The sequence below is a fragment of the Phalacrocorax aristotelis genome, chromosome 18, assembly GCF_949628215.1.
Source record: "Phalacrocorax aristotelis chromosome 18, bGulAri2.1, whole genome shotgun sequence".
Lineage (NCBI taxonomy): Eukaryota > Metazoa > Chordata > Aves > Suliformes > Phalacrocoracidae > Phalacrocorax > Phalacrocorax aristotelis.
The window spans coordinates 9152159-9169570 of NC_134293.1; the positions used below are offsets into that span (position 1 = coordinate 9152159).

General features: G+C 41.4%; 1 protein-coding gene across 2 annotated transcripts in view; it reads right to left on the minus strand.

The window, feature by feature from the left end:
- Positions 1-4323: 4323 nt before the first annotated feature.
- The window catches only part of ZZEF1 (zinc finger ZZ-type and EF-hand domain containing 1), a 59308-nt gene continuing 46219 nt past the window's right edge, over positions 4324-17412 (minus strand). For both annotated transcript variants that reach the window (XM_075113467.1, XM_075113466.1), the window contains exons 48-55: positions 16153-16512; positions 14145-14288; positions 13079-13247; positions 11129-11227; positions 10187-10352; positions 8469-8619; positions 7941-8012; positions 4324-7455 (exon numbers count right to left, since the gene is read on the minus strand). In XM_075113467.1, the coding sequence (XP_074969568.1) occupies positions 7381-7455; positions 7941-8012; positions 8469-8619; positions 10187-10352; positions 11129-11227; positions 13079-13247; positions 14145-14288; positions 16153-16512 (1236 nt within the window). In that variant the 3' untranslated portion in view covers positions 4324-7380. The remainder of the gene's footprint in view (positions 7456-7940; positions 8013-8468; positions 8620-10186; positions 10353-11128; positions 11228-13078; positions 13248-14144; positions 14289-16152; positions 16513-17412) is intronic.

Consider the following 17412-nt stretch of genomic DNA (forward strand, 5'->3'; position numbering starts at 1 on the left):
TAGTGCAAAATTCGGGAGGGGTTTGCTTTACTCTCAGAGAGCCTTTGAGTCTCCGGTAAATAAAGCAACTATTTTCAGCTCCCCCCGTCCTCCCGCGACCGAATGAAAAGGCAGAAGCCGCTGCAGCGAGCCAGCGCGCTGGGGAAGGCGGCAGCGAGCAAAGAGCACACCCTCCGAGATGCCGTCAGCTTTGAAGAAGCTGAGACGTCTTCTGCAGAAAAATAAGGTGCCAAAGATCAAAGGCATCACAGTGTATTTTGAGACTGGCAAATGAGTGGAGGAAAATGCAATTTTTCAGAGCAATGTAAGAAGGACAATTATTGAAGGCAAAGCGATGTCATTTAAAATCCAGCAGCATATTCAAAATTGACCCCATGGAGAACGAAACACACTTTTCTCTTTAAATATTAACACTGACAGTATGAAGGAACAAAAACGTTTAAAAAATAGAAAAATACAATTTGCGGGGAGAAAAAAGCTCCACCTGCCCCTCCGAGGAAAATAAAACCCAAGGTGTGAGCAGGGGGAGCATTTCTGTGAAGCCACTGACATTTTTGATTAATGAGTTTTCTGTGGGTGGTTTATGTAAAGGAGAAGGGTAAGAAACGCAGACATGACTTATTCTCCAGCAAGCCGACGAGACTAAAGGTCTCCTGACTCAACAGTTCTCCTGACTCAAGAATTCATCTTTTTTTTCTTTTGCCTTTGTAGGTTTTGCTGGATGCAAGAGAAAGCCGTACAATTTGTGAACTTCATAACAACAGTGTGGTCTTTTTAGGATCCAAAACCAATTTAAAGCCTACCTTTAAATGCTTAACTAGATGAGTTTATGATTCCAGCTTAATTCCATATTTAATTTAATCTAAGATAAGCATGATGATGAACTGAAGCCGAAATAAATGTCTACCTTTATACGTGTATTGAAGCCCTCCTGTCATAGGAATTGTACCACAGAAGACAACGTGTTGGAGAGACAAAAACGTGTATAGGATGCTTTTACGGATTAGAAAGTATAAAGTCGTAAAAGGAAGCATTTCCTCTGATTCCTCAAGCCATTAACATGGAATCTTTCACCTAGAAATTCAGACTGAGCTTCAATAACCAGCGGTTGGTGGCAGTAACCGCCCTACAACCCATCCCTGCCCAACGACCCACGCCTGCAAAGCCCCCCCGAGCAACGCTCAGCAGCTACCCAACCGCAGAGACAACCGTCAGAGAGTTTGATCTCGCTGAAAACACACGGGGAATATATTTAAATCAAATAATTGCCAAAACACGCTGCACACCCCTTCGCCTCTTTTCATTTCGCATTTGTCTGCATTCCTGACGCGGCAGCAATGCCACCAGAGAAGCAGAGCTCCTTTGGAGTCCAATAAGGGGTTTTGCTGGTTCCTAGAAATGTTATGTGGTTGAGGAGGTTAGAACCTTTGGGTGCCTTCAGGCACCCAAAGCTGAGCTCCCAGCCCACCTCCACGAAGGTGTGTTAAAGACAAGGGGAATGACTCACTACCAAGAGCTAAAAACAATTTTGTGTGTCAGATATTAGGCACGAAGTAGTGAGAAGGTGTGATGTTTAGCACCGACCTTACCAACGCCTCCTGGAGGAGCGCACACCGTCTGAGCGCAGCAAAGGGCCGTCTCCAGAAAGCAGCAGGAACCCGAGCGGCAGCTCGCTCCGCACCCCCAAAGCGACGCCGCACGTCTCGTCTCGGCCAAGCCAAGGAGCCGCAAAGCGGGGCTTTGTGGGGAGCTTGCAGGAAGGCGCGGAGACGGGCTAAAGTGGGTCACAGGAGGCAACCGAAAACGCATCGCTGTAGTCACTGCCCAGCGCCGCCAGAGGAGAAACCACCATCAAGCTCACCCCTGTTAGCCAGACCCCACTCTTCTGCAGGTCGGGGCGGGGAACTCCCTCACCAGAGGGCTTGCGAGGGGAGGAGGGGGCATTCGCTGCCGGACACAGTCCACACCGTGCGTATGAAATGGAGCACCTCGTCTAGCACTCACTCACGTGCACATGCAGGCATCAAAACGGCTCGGAGTAAGCACGTTCGATGATACAGGTGCTGGGAGATGCTAACAAAGCGTTTTGGAAACCAGCCTGCGAGGGAAGGTACCGTTGACAAATATTTGCAGGTGCTTTAATTTTACATTTGTTTCGTTTACATCAAATTGACTTTTTCCATGCAATGCAAGCTTAAATATTTGTTGTTCGCACTGCAACTGTTAAAAAAAAAAAAAAATGCAGTAAGATTTATGGGAAGCCAGACAGTAAAGTGGGGAATAGCGTCAGGAAACCAGCTTAAAAAAAACCAAACCAACAACCAACCATTAAAGGAAAGCAGAAAAGCATTAGTTGGAGAAACTCCCCAGCAAACCGCCTGACACCTAGGTGGAAAGACCCTGCCTCCAAGACAGCCCAGTTACCCCTTCTCCACTTCCTTTACCACGGTCCCTAAATCCAAATGTTCTGAGCCCTTGAATATACAAAGAACAAACCTCTAACTGCTGGGGACCGTTACAAAACCGTCTGAGATTTTAATGTAGTTATCAGGAATGCTTGTTGGGATTTTCAGTTGGAGGAAATAAGGTTTGGGGTTCTTTTTCAGTGTTCATCCCTCCTTAGACTGCATACCCATTTACGGGCCCCAGCGCAATGCTGCAGCCTGGGTTTGAGCTTTTTATTATTTGTGCTTTCTTAGGTAAAAATCAGGAAAGATTACTGCAGAATAGACCTCATTAAATTAGACCCGACCATCATGGAAAGAATGAGCTTTAATCTTACTTCCTTCACCTCTTACTTAATTCCTTCCCTATTCACAGTGGATTTCTCTCTTATTCACTTGAGTTGGAATCGGCTTCTTTGCTTTAAATTCAGAAGTGGGTTCTGTTTCCCCCCTACAAAGCCCAGTGCAGTTCCTGTTTTTCCAGGCTTTTTGACCAATACACAGTCTTTGTTCCAGTTATTATCCAGCCTGGCCTCCCACAGACTAAGTGACCGACCGTTGAAAAGCATCCTCTTTAATACATTAATCTGTTCTCCACCATTCAAGTAGCTTTACCTAAAGACCAGGTCATGGTTCTTATAGGCTCCCACGGTTGCGGTTGCTTGTCCCCTGAAAACAAGGCGTGACGCCGTGCTGGTGGCTTCCCCAGGAGATACCCAGCCCCGCTCACCTCTGGTTGCACGAAACCACTTTCATCATTAGCAGGGGAAAGGAAAGTAACGAATCGGATTATTGGGCCTTGCTCTGCTCCAGTGCACCCTCATTTTACAGCCGGGTACCTTCGTGGATTTGTGGACAGTCATTCCAGATTTAAAATGGCATTAATGGGCAGGTCTTGCCCTAATGTTTGCCAAGATACAAGATCCACTGGAAGCGCTGCATCTCAGGGCATTTGGGCCGGTTCTCTTTTAAGCATAGGACAGCCTTCTCCTAAAAGTAGGTTAAAAAAACTCACCCGCTTTTAAGTTAGCTTGCAGCCTAATTTTGATCCCTTGGAAGAAAAACAGCCTCAATTACCTTGATCTGAAAACCAGTCGTTCTCAAACATTGTGGTTGGGAGCTCTGTTACATTCCAGCGCCTGGGAGCAGACGAGATTGAATAGCAGATTAAACTGAATTTGTTAAATTTATTACCTTGCTTACACCGGGTGAAACCTCGAACCTGGCTGTCTCCGGGAATGGTCCCCACTCTCCCACAACTCCACAATCACACCATTTATTTGTATTTAATAAAATTACCTAATGAGAACATTCTCTGAGCATGTGAAACCGGTGGAAATGACTTACAGCTTTAGGTAAATACAGCAAGATGTCAACTTCCTCACGCTTCCCTGAACAACCCTTTCCTCCAGCCAAACCCAAGGTAAATAAGCTTCTAAACGAAGCCCACAGGACTAGGTAGGAACAAGGACCATCGCTGATAAACACCACTAATTAGAATCAAGAGATACTACCACAAATCTCAGCTTTACATAAAACATCTGGGGTCCCAGCTGTTTCAGGTCAGAAAGTAAACACACATAGGCACTGAAACCAATGGATATCCATGGGAAAACTTCAGTTTTAGGACAAGGCCACTGGAATGTAAACAGCAGGGCTGGATTTTAAGAGAGCTCCAGAAGCACGTATCTCCAGAAGCATGTATCCTGCATAGCTCGACCCAACATCAGGCACAGGCTGATCACAGGAGGAAAAGCGCGTTCGCTGACAGGCGCTGAAAATGAAGGTTCGTTAGGGAAAACCCTGGCTCTCGCTGCAAATTCGTGTGTTTCACATTCACTGAGGAGAGGAGAAAAGCAAACAAAAACCAGACACGGTGTTGTACTTTTTTGTTTTTATAGATTTTTTACAATATATTTCTCTTCATTTGCATATTTTACCCACATCTGTAGCTTTCTTTATACATGTTGAACTGAACTGGAATAAATCTAAAGGTTTGATATATTTTAAACAACTGATAAAAATTGCAAAGTAGTAAACCCGTAAGAAAAGAAATTATAAAACTCTCTTTTTTAAGTGTTTAATGAAAGCGAGTCAAATGTATCATTAGGAACAATATGGTTTGTTTTAAACACATCATAAGTGATTCAGGCAGGACTTTTTTGTTTGTGGGTTTTTTTTGTTTGGTTTTAAAATTTTTTTTATATTAGGCACATTTTTTTCAGCATGCCTGTTTTCCAGACAGTTTTATACTATTCAATAGTATCATCCATATCCACTTGGAACTGCTGCAGGATTTGCAAAATGTAATTGATTAGGAATATTGATTATTGGTGTTCTCCTCCTTTCTTTAAAACTATCAGAATAAAACAAAATATCAGTGTTTCTTGTCTCTTAAAAAATCCGTAATGAATGATTGAGTTGTAAGGCAGCAACAGATTCAGTGTCAACTGAGGTCACAGTCCTTCAGTTCCATCTAGTGGGTAGAAATTATATTTAGTGGACACTGTTCCTAGACAGTCCCTTCAGGGCAAGACGACTGACTGACAAGGCCAGTTACTGCTGGTAGAGTAAGTTAAGTGGTACACCTAGAAAGGAACACCGGCCACTCCTGTGTCATCCTTGCAGCCTCATGTCTTCACATAGCAAGCAAAAAGTCAGTCCAACGGAAAAAAAACGTGAACATGATAGAGCCACGACAGGTTCTATGAATGGTTTATTTACAGTCTTCATCCCTGATGTGAGAAAAGAAAAAAGCCTTCTTTAACTAAACCAGGCAGATCTCAGCAGCATGCTACATGCCTTCGCAAATCAGCCCGTCGCGTTCCCTGACTGCTTAGCCATGGATTCACACTGAGGCAGTGAGTAGAAAGTCCTACTGCTCAAGAAGAGCAATTTCAAAATGCTCACCTGTCCCATCGATACGGCTCCCTAAAGTAGACTCAAGAACGTCTGATTTTGGTGGAGCAACTCCCTGTTCCCAGGATCTGTTCGTGCTATTAAAGTGTGAAGCAGTTGGTTCCTCAGGGATCTCTGAGACCCCTGCAGTGAGATTCCAAACTCAAATACGTCGCTCGAGTGTGGGAACAAAAGGATCCATGAGTTAAAGATATGCCGCAGCTTTGATAATTCCCTTCCCATTGTGATCTCACTGAGGAAGGAAGGAGGGCTTTAACCTTCAACTACAGTATGCTCGAGGAGGGGTTTCAGAGCAGTATCTCTCCGTCTCCTTTCAGTCTTTGATAAACAGTACATTTTTCCTGAATTCTGGCATTCTCGTTTGCTAAGAGGGCCACTCCATTCCTGAAGGCAATGGCTTCAGCATAGTGCTTCTTGGTCTTCAGTTTTAAGTCTTTCAGGCAGCATAACCACATTCTGATTCAACCTTATCCCCTGAAGAAGCACTCCCTTTGCATTCACCTGGCTGAACAGAAGTCAAAACATCTTTAACTACAGCAGTAAAGGCCATCCAAAAAAAAGGGGATGTATTACTGCATGCTTCCCTCTCAGAGGGAGATTGGACCACCCTTAAAATTCCAGCCCCAGCTGACGAGACCATCAGTTCAGAGGTCATCCCCTGAAGTGGTGCTCCTGTGCACGTTGCACATTGCTATTTAGGCACACCTTTTGGACAAGCAAAGTCAAAAAGCGTATTCCCTTCTGACAGAGCCACTGCCTTTACACAACTTGCATTCAGTTACCACTGAAGCTCTTGGTTGCCTTTTTTTCATATCCTACTGTTGAGGTGCGGAAAGGAAGAAGAAAATAATTAGCATAAGAAGTTCTCTGAATTAACACTTGACAAAGACCAGCTCTACATACTGTATAACTGTATACAAAATACACCCCCAATTCCTTCTATGTTCTTTTTAACTCTTTGGAAAGGGAATAATCAGCATAGCTGAGCAGGAAGAAAGCCAATTTATTTCAGCATAAGGACTGCAATTCATTCCATGTTCACTAAAAGTAACGCAGTTATTGCTCTCTAAGATAAGACTGGATTGATCATTAACCCCCATCCTAAGTGCTGGGAGTCCGGGTTCCCAAGATTGCCAAGAAAGACCTCCTAAGTCACTAGTATGGAAATAATTAAAGAAAAAAGCCTCATGAGTAATTTCTTGTAAAGACATGATCTTCAAGAAACATGCAAGTTTCTCAGTTCTTCATATTACCTCTGCTTTGTCAATGGAGGCCAGCCTCTGCTCTCTGCACTAGAATCACGTACTATTTAGAATAACACATCAGAGATAAATTAAGAGTAGATGATCCGGCTGATCAAATCAAAGAACAGGAGAAATGTTAATCTCTTGCACAGGGATGCTCTGAAACTGAAATCCTTTAACTGCTATGCAAGTCACCCAGAATTTTACAGGTTTTACAACCTGTAGTTTAGTAAGAATTAAGGTTCTTTTCCTTGGGTAGTAGCCTTCAAAGCAAAAGCAAACATGACAGGATTCAAGTGTGGACCCTTTCTGCATCAGCCCACACAGCTTGCCTATTTCACTTCAATGATATATAATAGATGCTGCTGACGGCATCACTCCAAGTTCAGCAGTATTTTCAAAGCCGTCACGTTCCATCAATCAAGTTCCCTTGGAGGCAGACGATACCAATGCAGGAGCCTTCCATTCTCATACTTCAGCTACCTTCTTTTGTTTACTTCCTCTGAATAAAAAAAATATTGTTCTGTTTACTCTAACATGCTACAATATGTGCATACATAACTGTAGGCGACGCGTGAGTTACTTCAAGATGTGCTTTTTCATTGAAGTGCGCTTTTACTTTTACAAATTCTACATCAAGGTGGAAGGAAGGAAGGCTGCAGAGTGCTCATACACTGAAGCTGAAGGAACTTTTCCTGAACGAAGTTAAGATGTTTGTTCCAGTGTCCTATGGACAAACTACTCTATCCCATGCACTCCGGCCTGAGCCAGTATTAAACATTCCAGAAACTTGTTGATTTGTTTGGGTAGTTAATGGCGAGGCTGATAGCAGCAATGTTTTTCAGGGCCTATAAGAGAGAAGGAAAAACAAAGTCATGGCAATGAATCTCCTCAGTCCCAACCTGTAAAGAAATCCTTGTATGAAATTAAATAGATAAATAGCCATCCTGTTTCTACCCGGTCATTTCCTGGCAGTGCAGTCATGCCTGGTCATGCATCCAGGCAGTTTTGGCAAGGCAACTGCATTTCCAGTTGCTGAAAGTCCTTCCCCATTCCCATGTTTTGGCCATTGAGAAGCCAATTCGGTAAAACAGATACAGCTGATTACACCCAACGGCCAGTCTGTGGCACGTCATCTGACTGTTAAAGGAGAACAGCATTTGTGTGCAGTTCATTCACAAGTTTCAGAGGCCTATTGTCACAGTACTGTAAAGCCCAAGTACATTCATATCTATTTTCAAAACTCCACTAGGCAATCAGAAACCACTTGTTATCTCTATCTGCCAGAAAACTGACAAATACACACATCACTGGGATTGTGCAATCCTATTACCTGTGCTGTGCAGCGATGAAGATGATCTTCAGTATTTAAGGCAAGCAAATACTCCTGTAGAGATCCAAGCTCCTGCAGCCAGAAAACATTCAATGAACACCAACGTTTCTGCCAAAGGTGATATCCTACTAATTAACATTAAAATGCCAATCATCATAGCAGTCCCCGGGAACCAAAGGCATCAGAACTACACCCAAGACTCTCTTGAACTAGAGCACAGTTTGCGACCACAGAAATCAGTTCATTACAGGCTGTTCATATGTAAGGCCTACTGCCTTAATCACACAAGGAGTCACGACTATTACTTAAGGGCCCACGACGGATAAGGGAGCAGTATGCCCCTCTATTAGAATTCACTACCAGACTCTACAAGAGAAAGTTGTTAATGTTTCTGAAGCATTTAAAGTTTCTAAAGCTCTGATGAACTTTGCCAAGAAAAAAAAAGAAAACTGCCTTTAGTTTAACACTGAACCACGTATCATTCCCAGCACCGGGGAGAGGAGGGATACAAATACATGAACTACTTACACTAACTCTGTTTTCTGTAACAAAGAAGAGTTCTGCAAGTGCACGATGAAGAGGAAGGAGAATACCAGGCTTGGTCATGTCATGACACAAGTTGTTTTCCATATGGGTGAAAAGCTGCCAAAGTGGCTTCAACAAGGTGAGGTCACAGTCCCTGGAGGGAAAAGAAAAAAAAAAGAAAAGGTAATTTAGATGAAATAGTGAGTAACCATGATGATTATGCCTGTTTTGGGGGAATGGGGGTGAAGGGGCAGGAAACCCCAAACGAATTTCAGAGACCAAAAACATACGGTTTTGACAGTTAGATGTATAAATGAAGGGAGAAACACAAGAAGTATTTTAGAATCTAAATTCAGTCAGGTGTTTCAGCACAATGAATTTCATCCTGAATCAGTGAAGTAGAGAAAACCTGATATCCATGAATATGTCTAAATGACTTTTCTAAAACTGAGTGGCCTCCTGAAATGAGGACTTTAAAATAACTGTATACATCACTTTGCTAAATGCTCTAGCTCCACTGCTTCGAAGTATACTGTACCGAACTACAGCACCCAGCAGATGATGCCCTTGTAGAAGGCAGACAGACAAAAACTGATATATAGCTCTACAAACAACTCCAACCCTGCCTCCTTCCTACTCCTGAGTTAAAGCTCGCTAACCCAAATGTCACTTGTCATACAGATGGGATGACAAATATCACTTAGTAGGGGGGGAGAAAGGGGTAGTCCATTTCAGAACCTACCATCTGACAAACACAAGAAAAATATTAAATATTACAAGTACAATGGAAACTTGATATTTTAGCAACTAAATTTGTTGTCCACATGACAAGGCAGACATTTTCTGAATAAAAAAAAAACAAGGGAACTTGAAAAAGTAATAAATCCGTGATTACAAGTAATACCAAAATCAGTATTTCAGACTTGCGTGCAGATCAGTGTATCTAAAATTTACAGAGTCAAGCAATAGTTTTACGTAATTGTTCATTTTTATTACTATATGTGAATATACTTCTTGACTTCTCCTTTATCGAAGCAAGCAAGTAGGATGCTGTTATTGACATGATTTTGCTTGCTCTTAACTGAGAAGACATAACCGAGGTAAGTGTCCAGCATTGCTGCCTTTGTTTCCAGCATTTCTGTTGAGTTAATGCGACTATACACATTTGCAAAACACTATAAAAGCTCAACATTTTTTGAACGCGTACTTCCATAAGAAATACCCATGCCACACATTAGCACACCTATCCCTCCTAAAATTCAATTACAGGCTTAGTGGTACAACTAAAAATAATTTAAAAGTTATTCACTTTATAGAGAATCAGATCATCATTTCACCAGTTTATTATTCCATCCTCACCTTAATTCTGAAGTACAACTAATACAAAGAGAATATATTTCTAGAAAATTACTTGAGATCGATTTTTTGACCTGTATTGGTGTGATTTTTTTTCCTTTACTACAACCACATTTGGATTCATGGGACTTTTTTAAAAGCCAAAGAAGAAGAGAAAATGTTTTTAAAAACTGCTTATAATAGTTTTATAACTATTATAAGCAGATAGTTTCTGCTATCAAGGCACTGTGAATTTTATCTGAAAGGCAAATTAAGAATACCTACTTCAAATCATGGGTTTCTGGCTTCAAAACAATACCAGCTTGGTCACTTTTTCTTCGCCTGCCCTTTGCCTTCTAGTGTGCACGGCAGAACAGTGCACTTACCTCTGGGCGCTGCACTGCACTACCTTCAAGAGCAAGTGAATAGCCTTCAAACGCTGGTGACCGGTCTGACGGCACGCTACCCCGACCTGCCACTCCCAGATTTTGGCCAGTGGGAGGTGAGGAACTACCCTTTCCTCAGACAGCATCTGCTTTAGAATTTCAAACCCTGGGGGGGGAAAAGAAAAGATTCAAACAGCTGTTACTTTTGTAGGGACCAATTCTGTTCATATATTCAGTTTTCTCTTCTCCGTATACTAAGAATTGCTCTGCCGAGCAAGAAATATCAAAGAAAAATACCAAACAAAAATCTGAGATAATTCTAGGTTACATCCTGACATCGCAAGTCTTTTCTGGGGCAAAACTTAGATAATAATTAGAGGGAATCCTAATCTGAAGTTAAAGTTTTGCCCAAATAAGGCAAACAGAACGCCGGCCCTCACTATTATGTGGTATGCAGCAGAGTTTTGCTGACTGCAAGTCATCCACCGGCTTCAATTTTGTTAGCAATATTTAAGCTCTAAAGTAAAATAACAAAACCTTTTATGCTGTATCTAGACATTAGATCCAGAACCAGCCTACTTTAATGGATGACTACTTTTTAAAAACACAATTACAATAATTTCTTTTTCCAATTACGGCACCTTGGAGTGTTTACTAAATCCTGCGTGCAATTACTGTCATATCACAAGACTTTGAACGCAAATAACATTATTATAATTGTTATCTCCAAGACTCTGTGAAGATTTGGTATTTCTAGCATAAAGTCATAGCAGGTAAGAGACACTAGTCAAGCTTCAGCTTGAACAAGACTAACTATGTTATTTCCAAAACACTGGAGAAAGCAAATTTTAAATAATAAAAAAAGGGATAAACACAAGTCTGTCAAAGCTCAGCAAAATAACTCCAAAAAGTCCTTTCCAATACATTCTGAGCAGTGCTTACCTGTCTGAAACCTTCCAAGGTGACCTGCTGTCACTGTAAACTTATAACCCCACTCAGTGTTACTCATGTCAGAAGTAAATCGGTAATAGAGTGTGTCTCCTGTGTACAGGGGCAGGAGGAAAATCAACATTACTACCTTCTGAGTTAGTTTTGCTACCACAACTACAATTCAGATGAAAAGTCAGTCATAAATTAATTCTAGACATCGCCATTCAAGAGAGGTGATCTTTTACTTTTTGGTTAATGATGGAATGCACCGAACAGGGTGATAAAAAGAAGGCTGGAGCAAAATGCAGAATGGTTTCCACTGGATACAGAGCCTTAGAAGGATAATGTCGCTTACATTTTTGTCAGCTACATAGAAGAGGGAGCTAAAGAAACTCTATAATGTACACACAGCTAAACTTCACTTTTCCAGTTGTGTTATGGATCAGTTATGATTTATGAAAAAAGAAGCCAAGTTCACAGCCCATTAAACAGAAGGTTAAAAAAATGTGAAAGTAAAGCTGCACTGCTTTTACTTGTCAGAAAGTTAAATCGCACACTTCTACTCTAGGGAGCAAAATGGTTAAACTTAACCACTTGAAAGTGGAAGAACCATCAAAATGTTTCACCATTTACAGTCAGGCAGTGGAACATTCACAAAGTTATTGTCACTGTAACATCTACAGCTTCACAGAGTTAAACAGGTAGTTAGCTGTAATGCTAAACAAAACAAATCCTTAGCTATCGTGCCCTGTAATATTAGATCTGGTTAAAACTTAGAATTTCCTCTGTTCCATGAAAAATCCTATCACCCTGGGACAAGCATGCTAGTTTAACTGGGAAGCAGCATTTTCAAAGTTTCATGAAGAAGAAAAATTTTGAAAACATATTTTAGGATTAAAAAAAAAAAAGAAGAAATCTGAAAACCTGTTCCTCTTTACATCATGAAATGGAGCCATTGCTCTCTCCTACTCCGAGGAGCCTTGAGAAAGCCCTGCCATCAAATGAAAAGCCCAGAAGCCCCCAAATGCCTGGTTTCAGCTAAAGCCTGCTGAGTGAAATCAAGAGCCTTAATCCAGACACCCTTGGCTGGAAGTGAAGTTTCACAGGTGAAACTCAAGTTTCACAGCCAAGGCTGCTCCAAAAACAACGGGCCTCAAAGTTCAGTTTCTTGGCAAGCCTCTGCAACTGTTTGGGAGGAAAAGGAGGACAGAAAAGAGCATAAAAATAAGAAATATTTCTACAGAGCACACATTTGTTTCTAACTAGCACCTTGTAACCCAAACTCCTTTGCTAAGGAAGTTCTTAAATCTATTTACAGCTACTGACAGTACTCGAAGTCAAAAGCTTCCTGCAATGCCACAGTGCTCAGTGGTCACAGCAACTTAACCTAAACAGCATGGGACCATGTGGTCTTCCAGCTCACTGGCATTTGCTACTGTGTTATCAAAAACGTGCTTAGAGAATAGAGACTGAAGCTGTCGGTCAAACGACTGACTTTTTTACAGCTATGCTCTGCAGCAAGCACTGGAGATAAGGCATTGGCATGCACTCTTTATTTGCTCTGAGCACTAGTACAGAGACAAAAGATAAGCTTTTTTTTTTTATTTTCTGCTTCCTGTGGAAAGTAAGACAAGGCAGAAACAATGTAAGTGAATATCGTGCAGAACAAGGGCTGTGCTGGAACAGAATCAAGATCAAAATTTGTTTCCAGTAGCTAAGTGCATGCTTTGAGTGAGGCGTGGAAAGAAAAAGGTCAAGTAGCAGAACAGCCGATAAGCCTACTTATAAGAAACAAATGCAAGAGCAGCACGTCAGAGCAAACAGACTGGGACAAGAAAGCGGTTCCCCCTCCTCGCCTCAGGAACACCTGCATTTAACTGTCATCTTTCAGCAGTTTCCCTCAGGAGTCCTGGATACTACTAATATCCTACACATTTGCACTGTAAAACACTGCATATTCACCTGGAAGCTCAAAATCATTCCATTTCTGCGGAGACCCACTGAAGCTGTGCCGATCCTGCTGGAAGTCACTGCTGCTGGACATGAGCAACTCATCACAGCCTTCTTCTGTGTTACACTGAGAGTCAAATTTGATTGAGAGGTAGATAGCACCGGGAATGTGAACTTTATCCTGAGAAATAAACACATCACCTTTGTATACTGTAATACTATATCACCTGCCAAGAAGCCACTTAACTTTCACCATCCAAACAAGGGAGATATGACAAATATTACAGCATCTCCATGGGGCAAAAAAAGAGTCTTCATTATTTTTATTGGGAGCTAATTTAACAAATGTAAAGCATGGTCTATTGTTTGCATTAGCTGTTACAAGTGTAAAAATTAATTGCTAGCAATGCCTTAGTGGTTTTTTTGTTGTTTTTGTTTGTTTTAAAAAGCTGTAATTGTTGCTGACACTGATCTCATTGCCAGAACCTAAAGGTTTATATCCATTTTAAAAATAAAAAGCTGCAGTGCAGTTAAAAATCCCAAGACTGCCCAGAGGCAATAAATACTTATAGCAAACTCTAGCAGAAAAATGGTTTCAAACAATACGAAGAAAAGAAAATCAGAAACTGTTTGTGTCAGGGCAAGATAGTCTAAAACGAGAAATACAAGAAAAAAAAAAAAAGACTCCTCTACTAGCTTTCATCTAGGAGCACAAGGAAGTAACAGGCCAAGTGAAACAGATCTTTGCATGAAAGGGTAGAAATATTTGCTCATTAAGGCTCTGAAACCATTTAAGTATATGATCTGCTTCAAACTCATGCGTAGTAAAACCCTTTAAGTTATGCACTTTCCACATGATTAAATTAGGACTGCAGTAGTGTGCCTTACACAACACATTCCTTACAGGACAAGGCCTCAGTCATTTGGCATCAGCCTCTTCAAAAGCAAGACTGAAAAGGACATTTCACAGGAGCTTCAAGCACAGAAGTCCCACGGGTATACACACAGAGCATTAATATTTTTCAACCAGTCTTCAAGTCATGCAAACCCACTGCACTGCGATACATGTGTACCTTACCTCAAAATTGGTATTGTTGTTATACGGATGTTTAGATTCGCGCATCTGGACTGCCATTCCGGGTTCCTCCATGAACTGGCAAGCTGTCAATGCCATTGTTCCTAGCATGCTCTCATTGCACCCATGCAGTACTTTCTGTAGAATCTGGGGAGAAGCAACACGTCATGTAAATAGAATTTGCTATCAAAACATTTACAAACTTACATGCTGGTGACTGACACGAAAGTCATTTCTATCCTCACCATGTTTCCCAAGAGAGGATTGAGCTACTAGCAAGAAACAAGACAAATTCACAAATTACGTCTCCAAGTGTCATCTCTGTAAGTGCAGAATACTTCACTCTGTCCCAGACCTTTCAGTCTTTATCTGATAAAAATGCGAGAGCTATTAGCTACATCTCCTTCCACAAATGCTAGAATCAAGGCTAATCCATAAAGCATTTAACAGTAAACTAAAGCTGTAAACAAGGAAGATGTTTTAAAACAACAACTTTGTTAACATAGTAAAAAGACACCTCTACCTTCCATGCCTACAGGTTTTGATTTGAATAGAATGTGTCACATGTTTTAGCCTTCAAAATGTACAGCTCCGTGTATAAGGAGGAATGATTAAGTATCAGTTAAGAGGCTGCAGAGTTAGAAAGCACTAGGTGCAAGAGCTGCGTCTTGAAAAATACAAAAAAAATGCCATTCAGTCTATCAGGACATACTAAATGATAATTCAGAAAAACTTGAGTCTCCACTTTTTCCAAATTTTTCAAAATTGCACAAAAGCTCTGAATCAGGAGTCCTGCGACTTAAGATCTTCCCAGCTCATTATAGCAACCTGTTACATCTCTTCATCTGCAATTTTCTAACTCCTCCTATAAAACATAGTGCAAGCTCAGACCAAAAGGTTCATCTCCACATCAGCCAGGAATGGATTTCTTGGGGGAAACGAGTTTAAAAAACAAAGACAGTGTGTACCATAGTTCCCTTAATGCGTTCTTTGCCTCCACACACTTGCAGAACAGCCTAAGACAAAGGCTATGCTTTTGTATTTAATATGCCCTAACACATTTTTATTCTATCAGTTCATCCTGTCATTTTCTGAACCTATATAAACACCCTGTGGCAACAATTTCAATGACATACTGCGTCAAGAACCAGTTCTTTTGGTTTGTTTTGGACCTGCTGCTTATTACCTTAATCTGACACTCCTTTGTTTTCTTACTGGGAGGGTCAGTGAATAATACTTGCTGGTGACTTTTGTTTGCTGCTTACTGTTTTAGAACTACAGAGAAAGAGGAACAGACTTTTTCATTATTCCTCCTCCCTCAATGCCCCTACAGGGCAAAGATCCAGGATGAAGAAAACCAGCTGGTTCCTCATACTGAAGTTATTCCATGGCTATAATAATCCCTGCCACCCTTCTCCAGATCTCTTCCAGTTGTACTGCATCTTCTTTTTTTTAGAAGAGACGAGGGAGTCAGGTCACACGCTGTAGTCCAGGTGAGAGCATACTAGCAGGTCAGTGGCATACTGATGCCTCTGTTTTATTTTCAATTCCTTCTTTGAAGATTCCCAGCACTTGATTTGCTTCGACTGCTGTGAAGCGTCGAGCTGACGTTTTCATTACAACAGTCTATTGTAATTCCACGATCACTTCCACCACGGTAACAGTCAGCTCATCAATGGAGCAGCAGGTATTACAATATACACAGCAAGACCTAATAAAAAGCAGCTTTCAAAACAGACTGCCTATTCTACCAATTTCTCTGTAAGACTGGCTTTCCCATATAGCTCTTTCATAACTGAAATATTTGTCTCCACGGAGCTAGTTTTTCCATTTTCTGTTACCAAAATCAGTCCATTAAGACACTGACAGATTCCTACTGCTTTTCCAGAACTAATTTAAACGTTGGAGTTTCAATTTAGTTTAAGAAAAGGTACTGCAAGTATTTTTGTTAATCGGTCTCGTGGCACGTAGGCACAGGGCTTGTTCACACGCATGAGTGAAATCCACTTACTTTTTCCCATAACTGCTTCTCCTCTAGCTGCATAAGCATGTCCAGTATGTATGTCATATGGGCTGGGCCACTAAGATCTAGGATTTCCTCATTTATTGCCACATCATCTGGCCACTCTGCTAACAACGATGCCAGCACATGCCTGGCATAAAGAACAGCAGTTGCCTCGTTCACACGATACAGGTAGTCCCTCACAGCTTTTTTACTTCTAGAGTCCAGCTCCTTGTGCAGGAGTATCGAACTTTTAGTGCGACGTTGCTTGGCATAACTAAGCTGTAGATCACTCTCTGTGTTGGTTATCAGTTTCTGGGCGACCGGATTGGTTTCTTCTGTTGCTTTATCACAGAGCGCAGGCTTTGACTGCAAAAAAGAAACACAAGTTTGAAAATAGGCTCTCAACATTTCGCTTCCTTACGTTTGGATATCTGACCAGTCCCTCAGACTGCAAGCTGAATTTACAAATTCATTTGTCTTTTACATACTGAAAAACAGATGCATCAAAGAACACAAAAGTGCGATCTCTCACACACCTACAGGGACAGAATTCCTCAAAGACGCTGTATATGTCAGACTTCACTATACACTGATGCATTCATGACTGTACACACGAGCAGAAATAGCAGTTACAGTTCTAACCAGAAGCGTTAATTTAAGCTGACCTACAGAGGTAAAGCAACAAAGTGCCATGCTATTTGTGAGACCTAATGAGGCAAGTTGGGAGGGACCTCTGGAGATCATTTGGTCCAAATCTGACTTAAAGCTGAGCCAACTTCAAAAATCAAGGCTTTGTCCAGTTAGATTTGTAGACTTTCCAGGGGTGGATATTTCACAGCCTCCGTATAAGCTGTTGTAAGGCCTATTTTATTTTTTCCTTATAATTATGTGAAACTACTTCAGGAAGCCGTTGATCCAGTTTGCTATAGAACTGTGCTGGTGATACCACGCAGCCAGGAACCAGCATCAAAGATAAGCCAAAGATCTGTGGGACCATGCTATTGAATGCAAAACATCAAGCTTCCAAGTGCAGTGTCTACTTTACAAGACGAACTCTTTGCTTCCTTGTACTGCTGAAATTACTGTAAGATAACAATAACATGCTAAAAGAGTAACACTTAGGCATAAGCTTACAGTAATTGGATACAATCTCTCTCGTATAAGGAGAGGAAATTACAGTGTGCAGTCACAATTTGTCCTCTTACTTCCTCTTAAGGAAGAAATTACAAGGAGGAAATACTTGCTTCGTGTTGTACCTGCTCATTC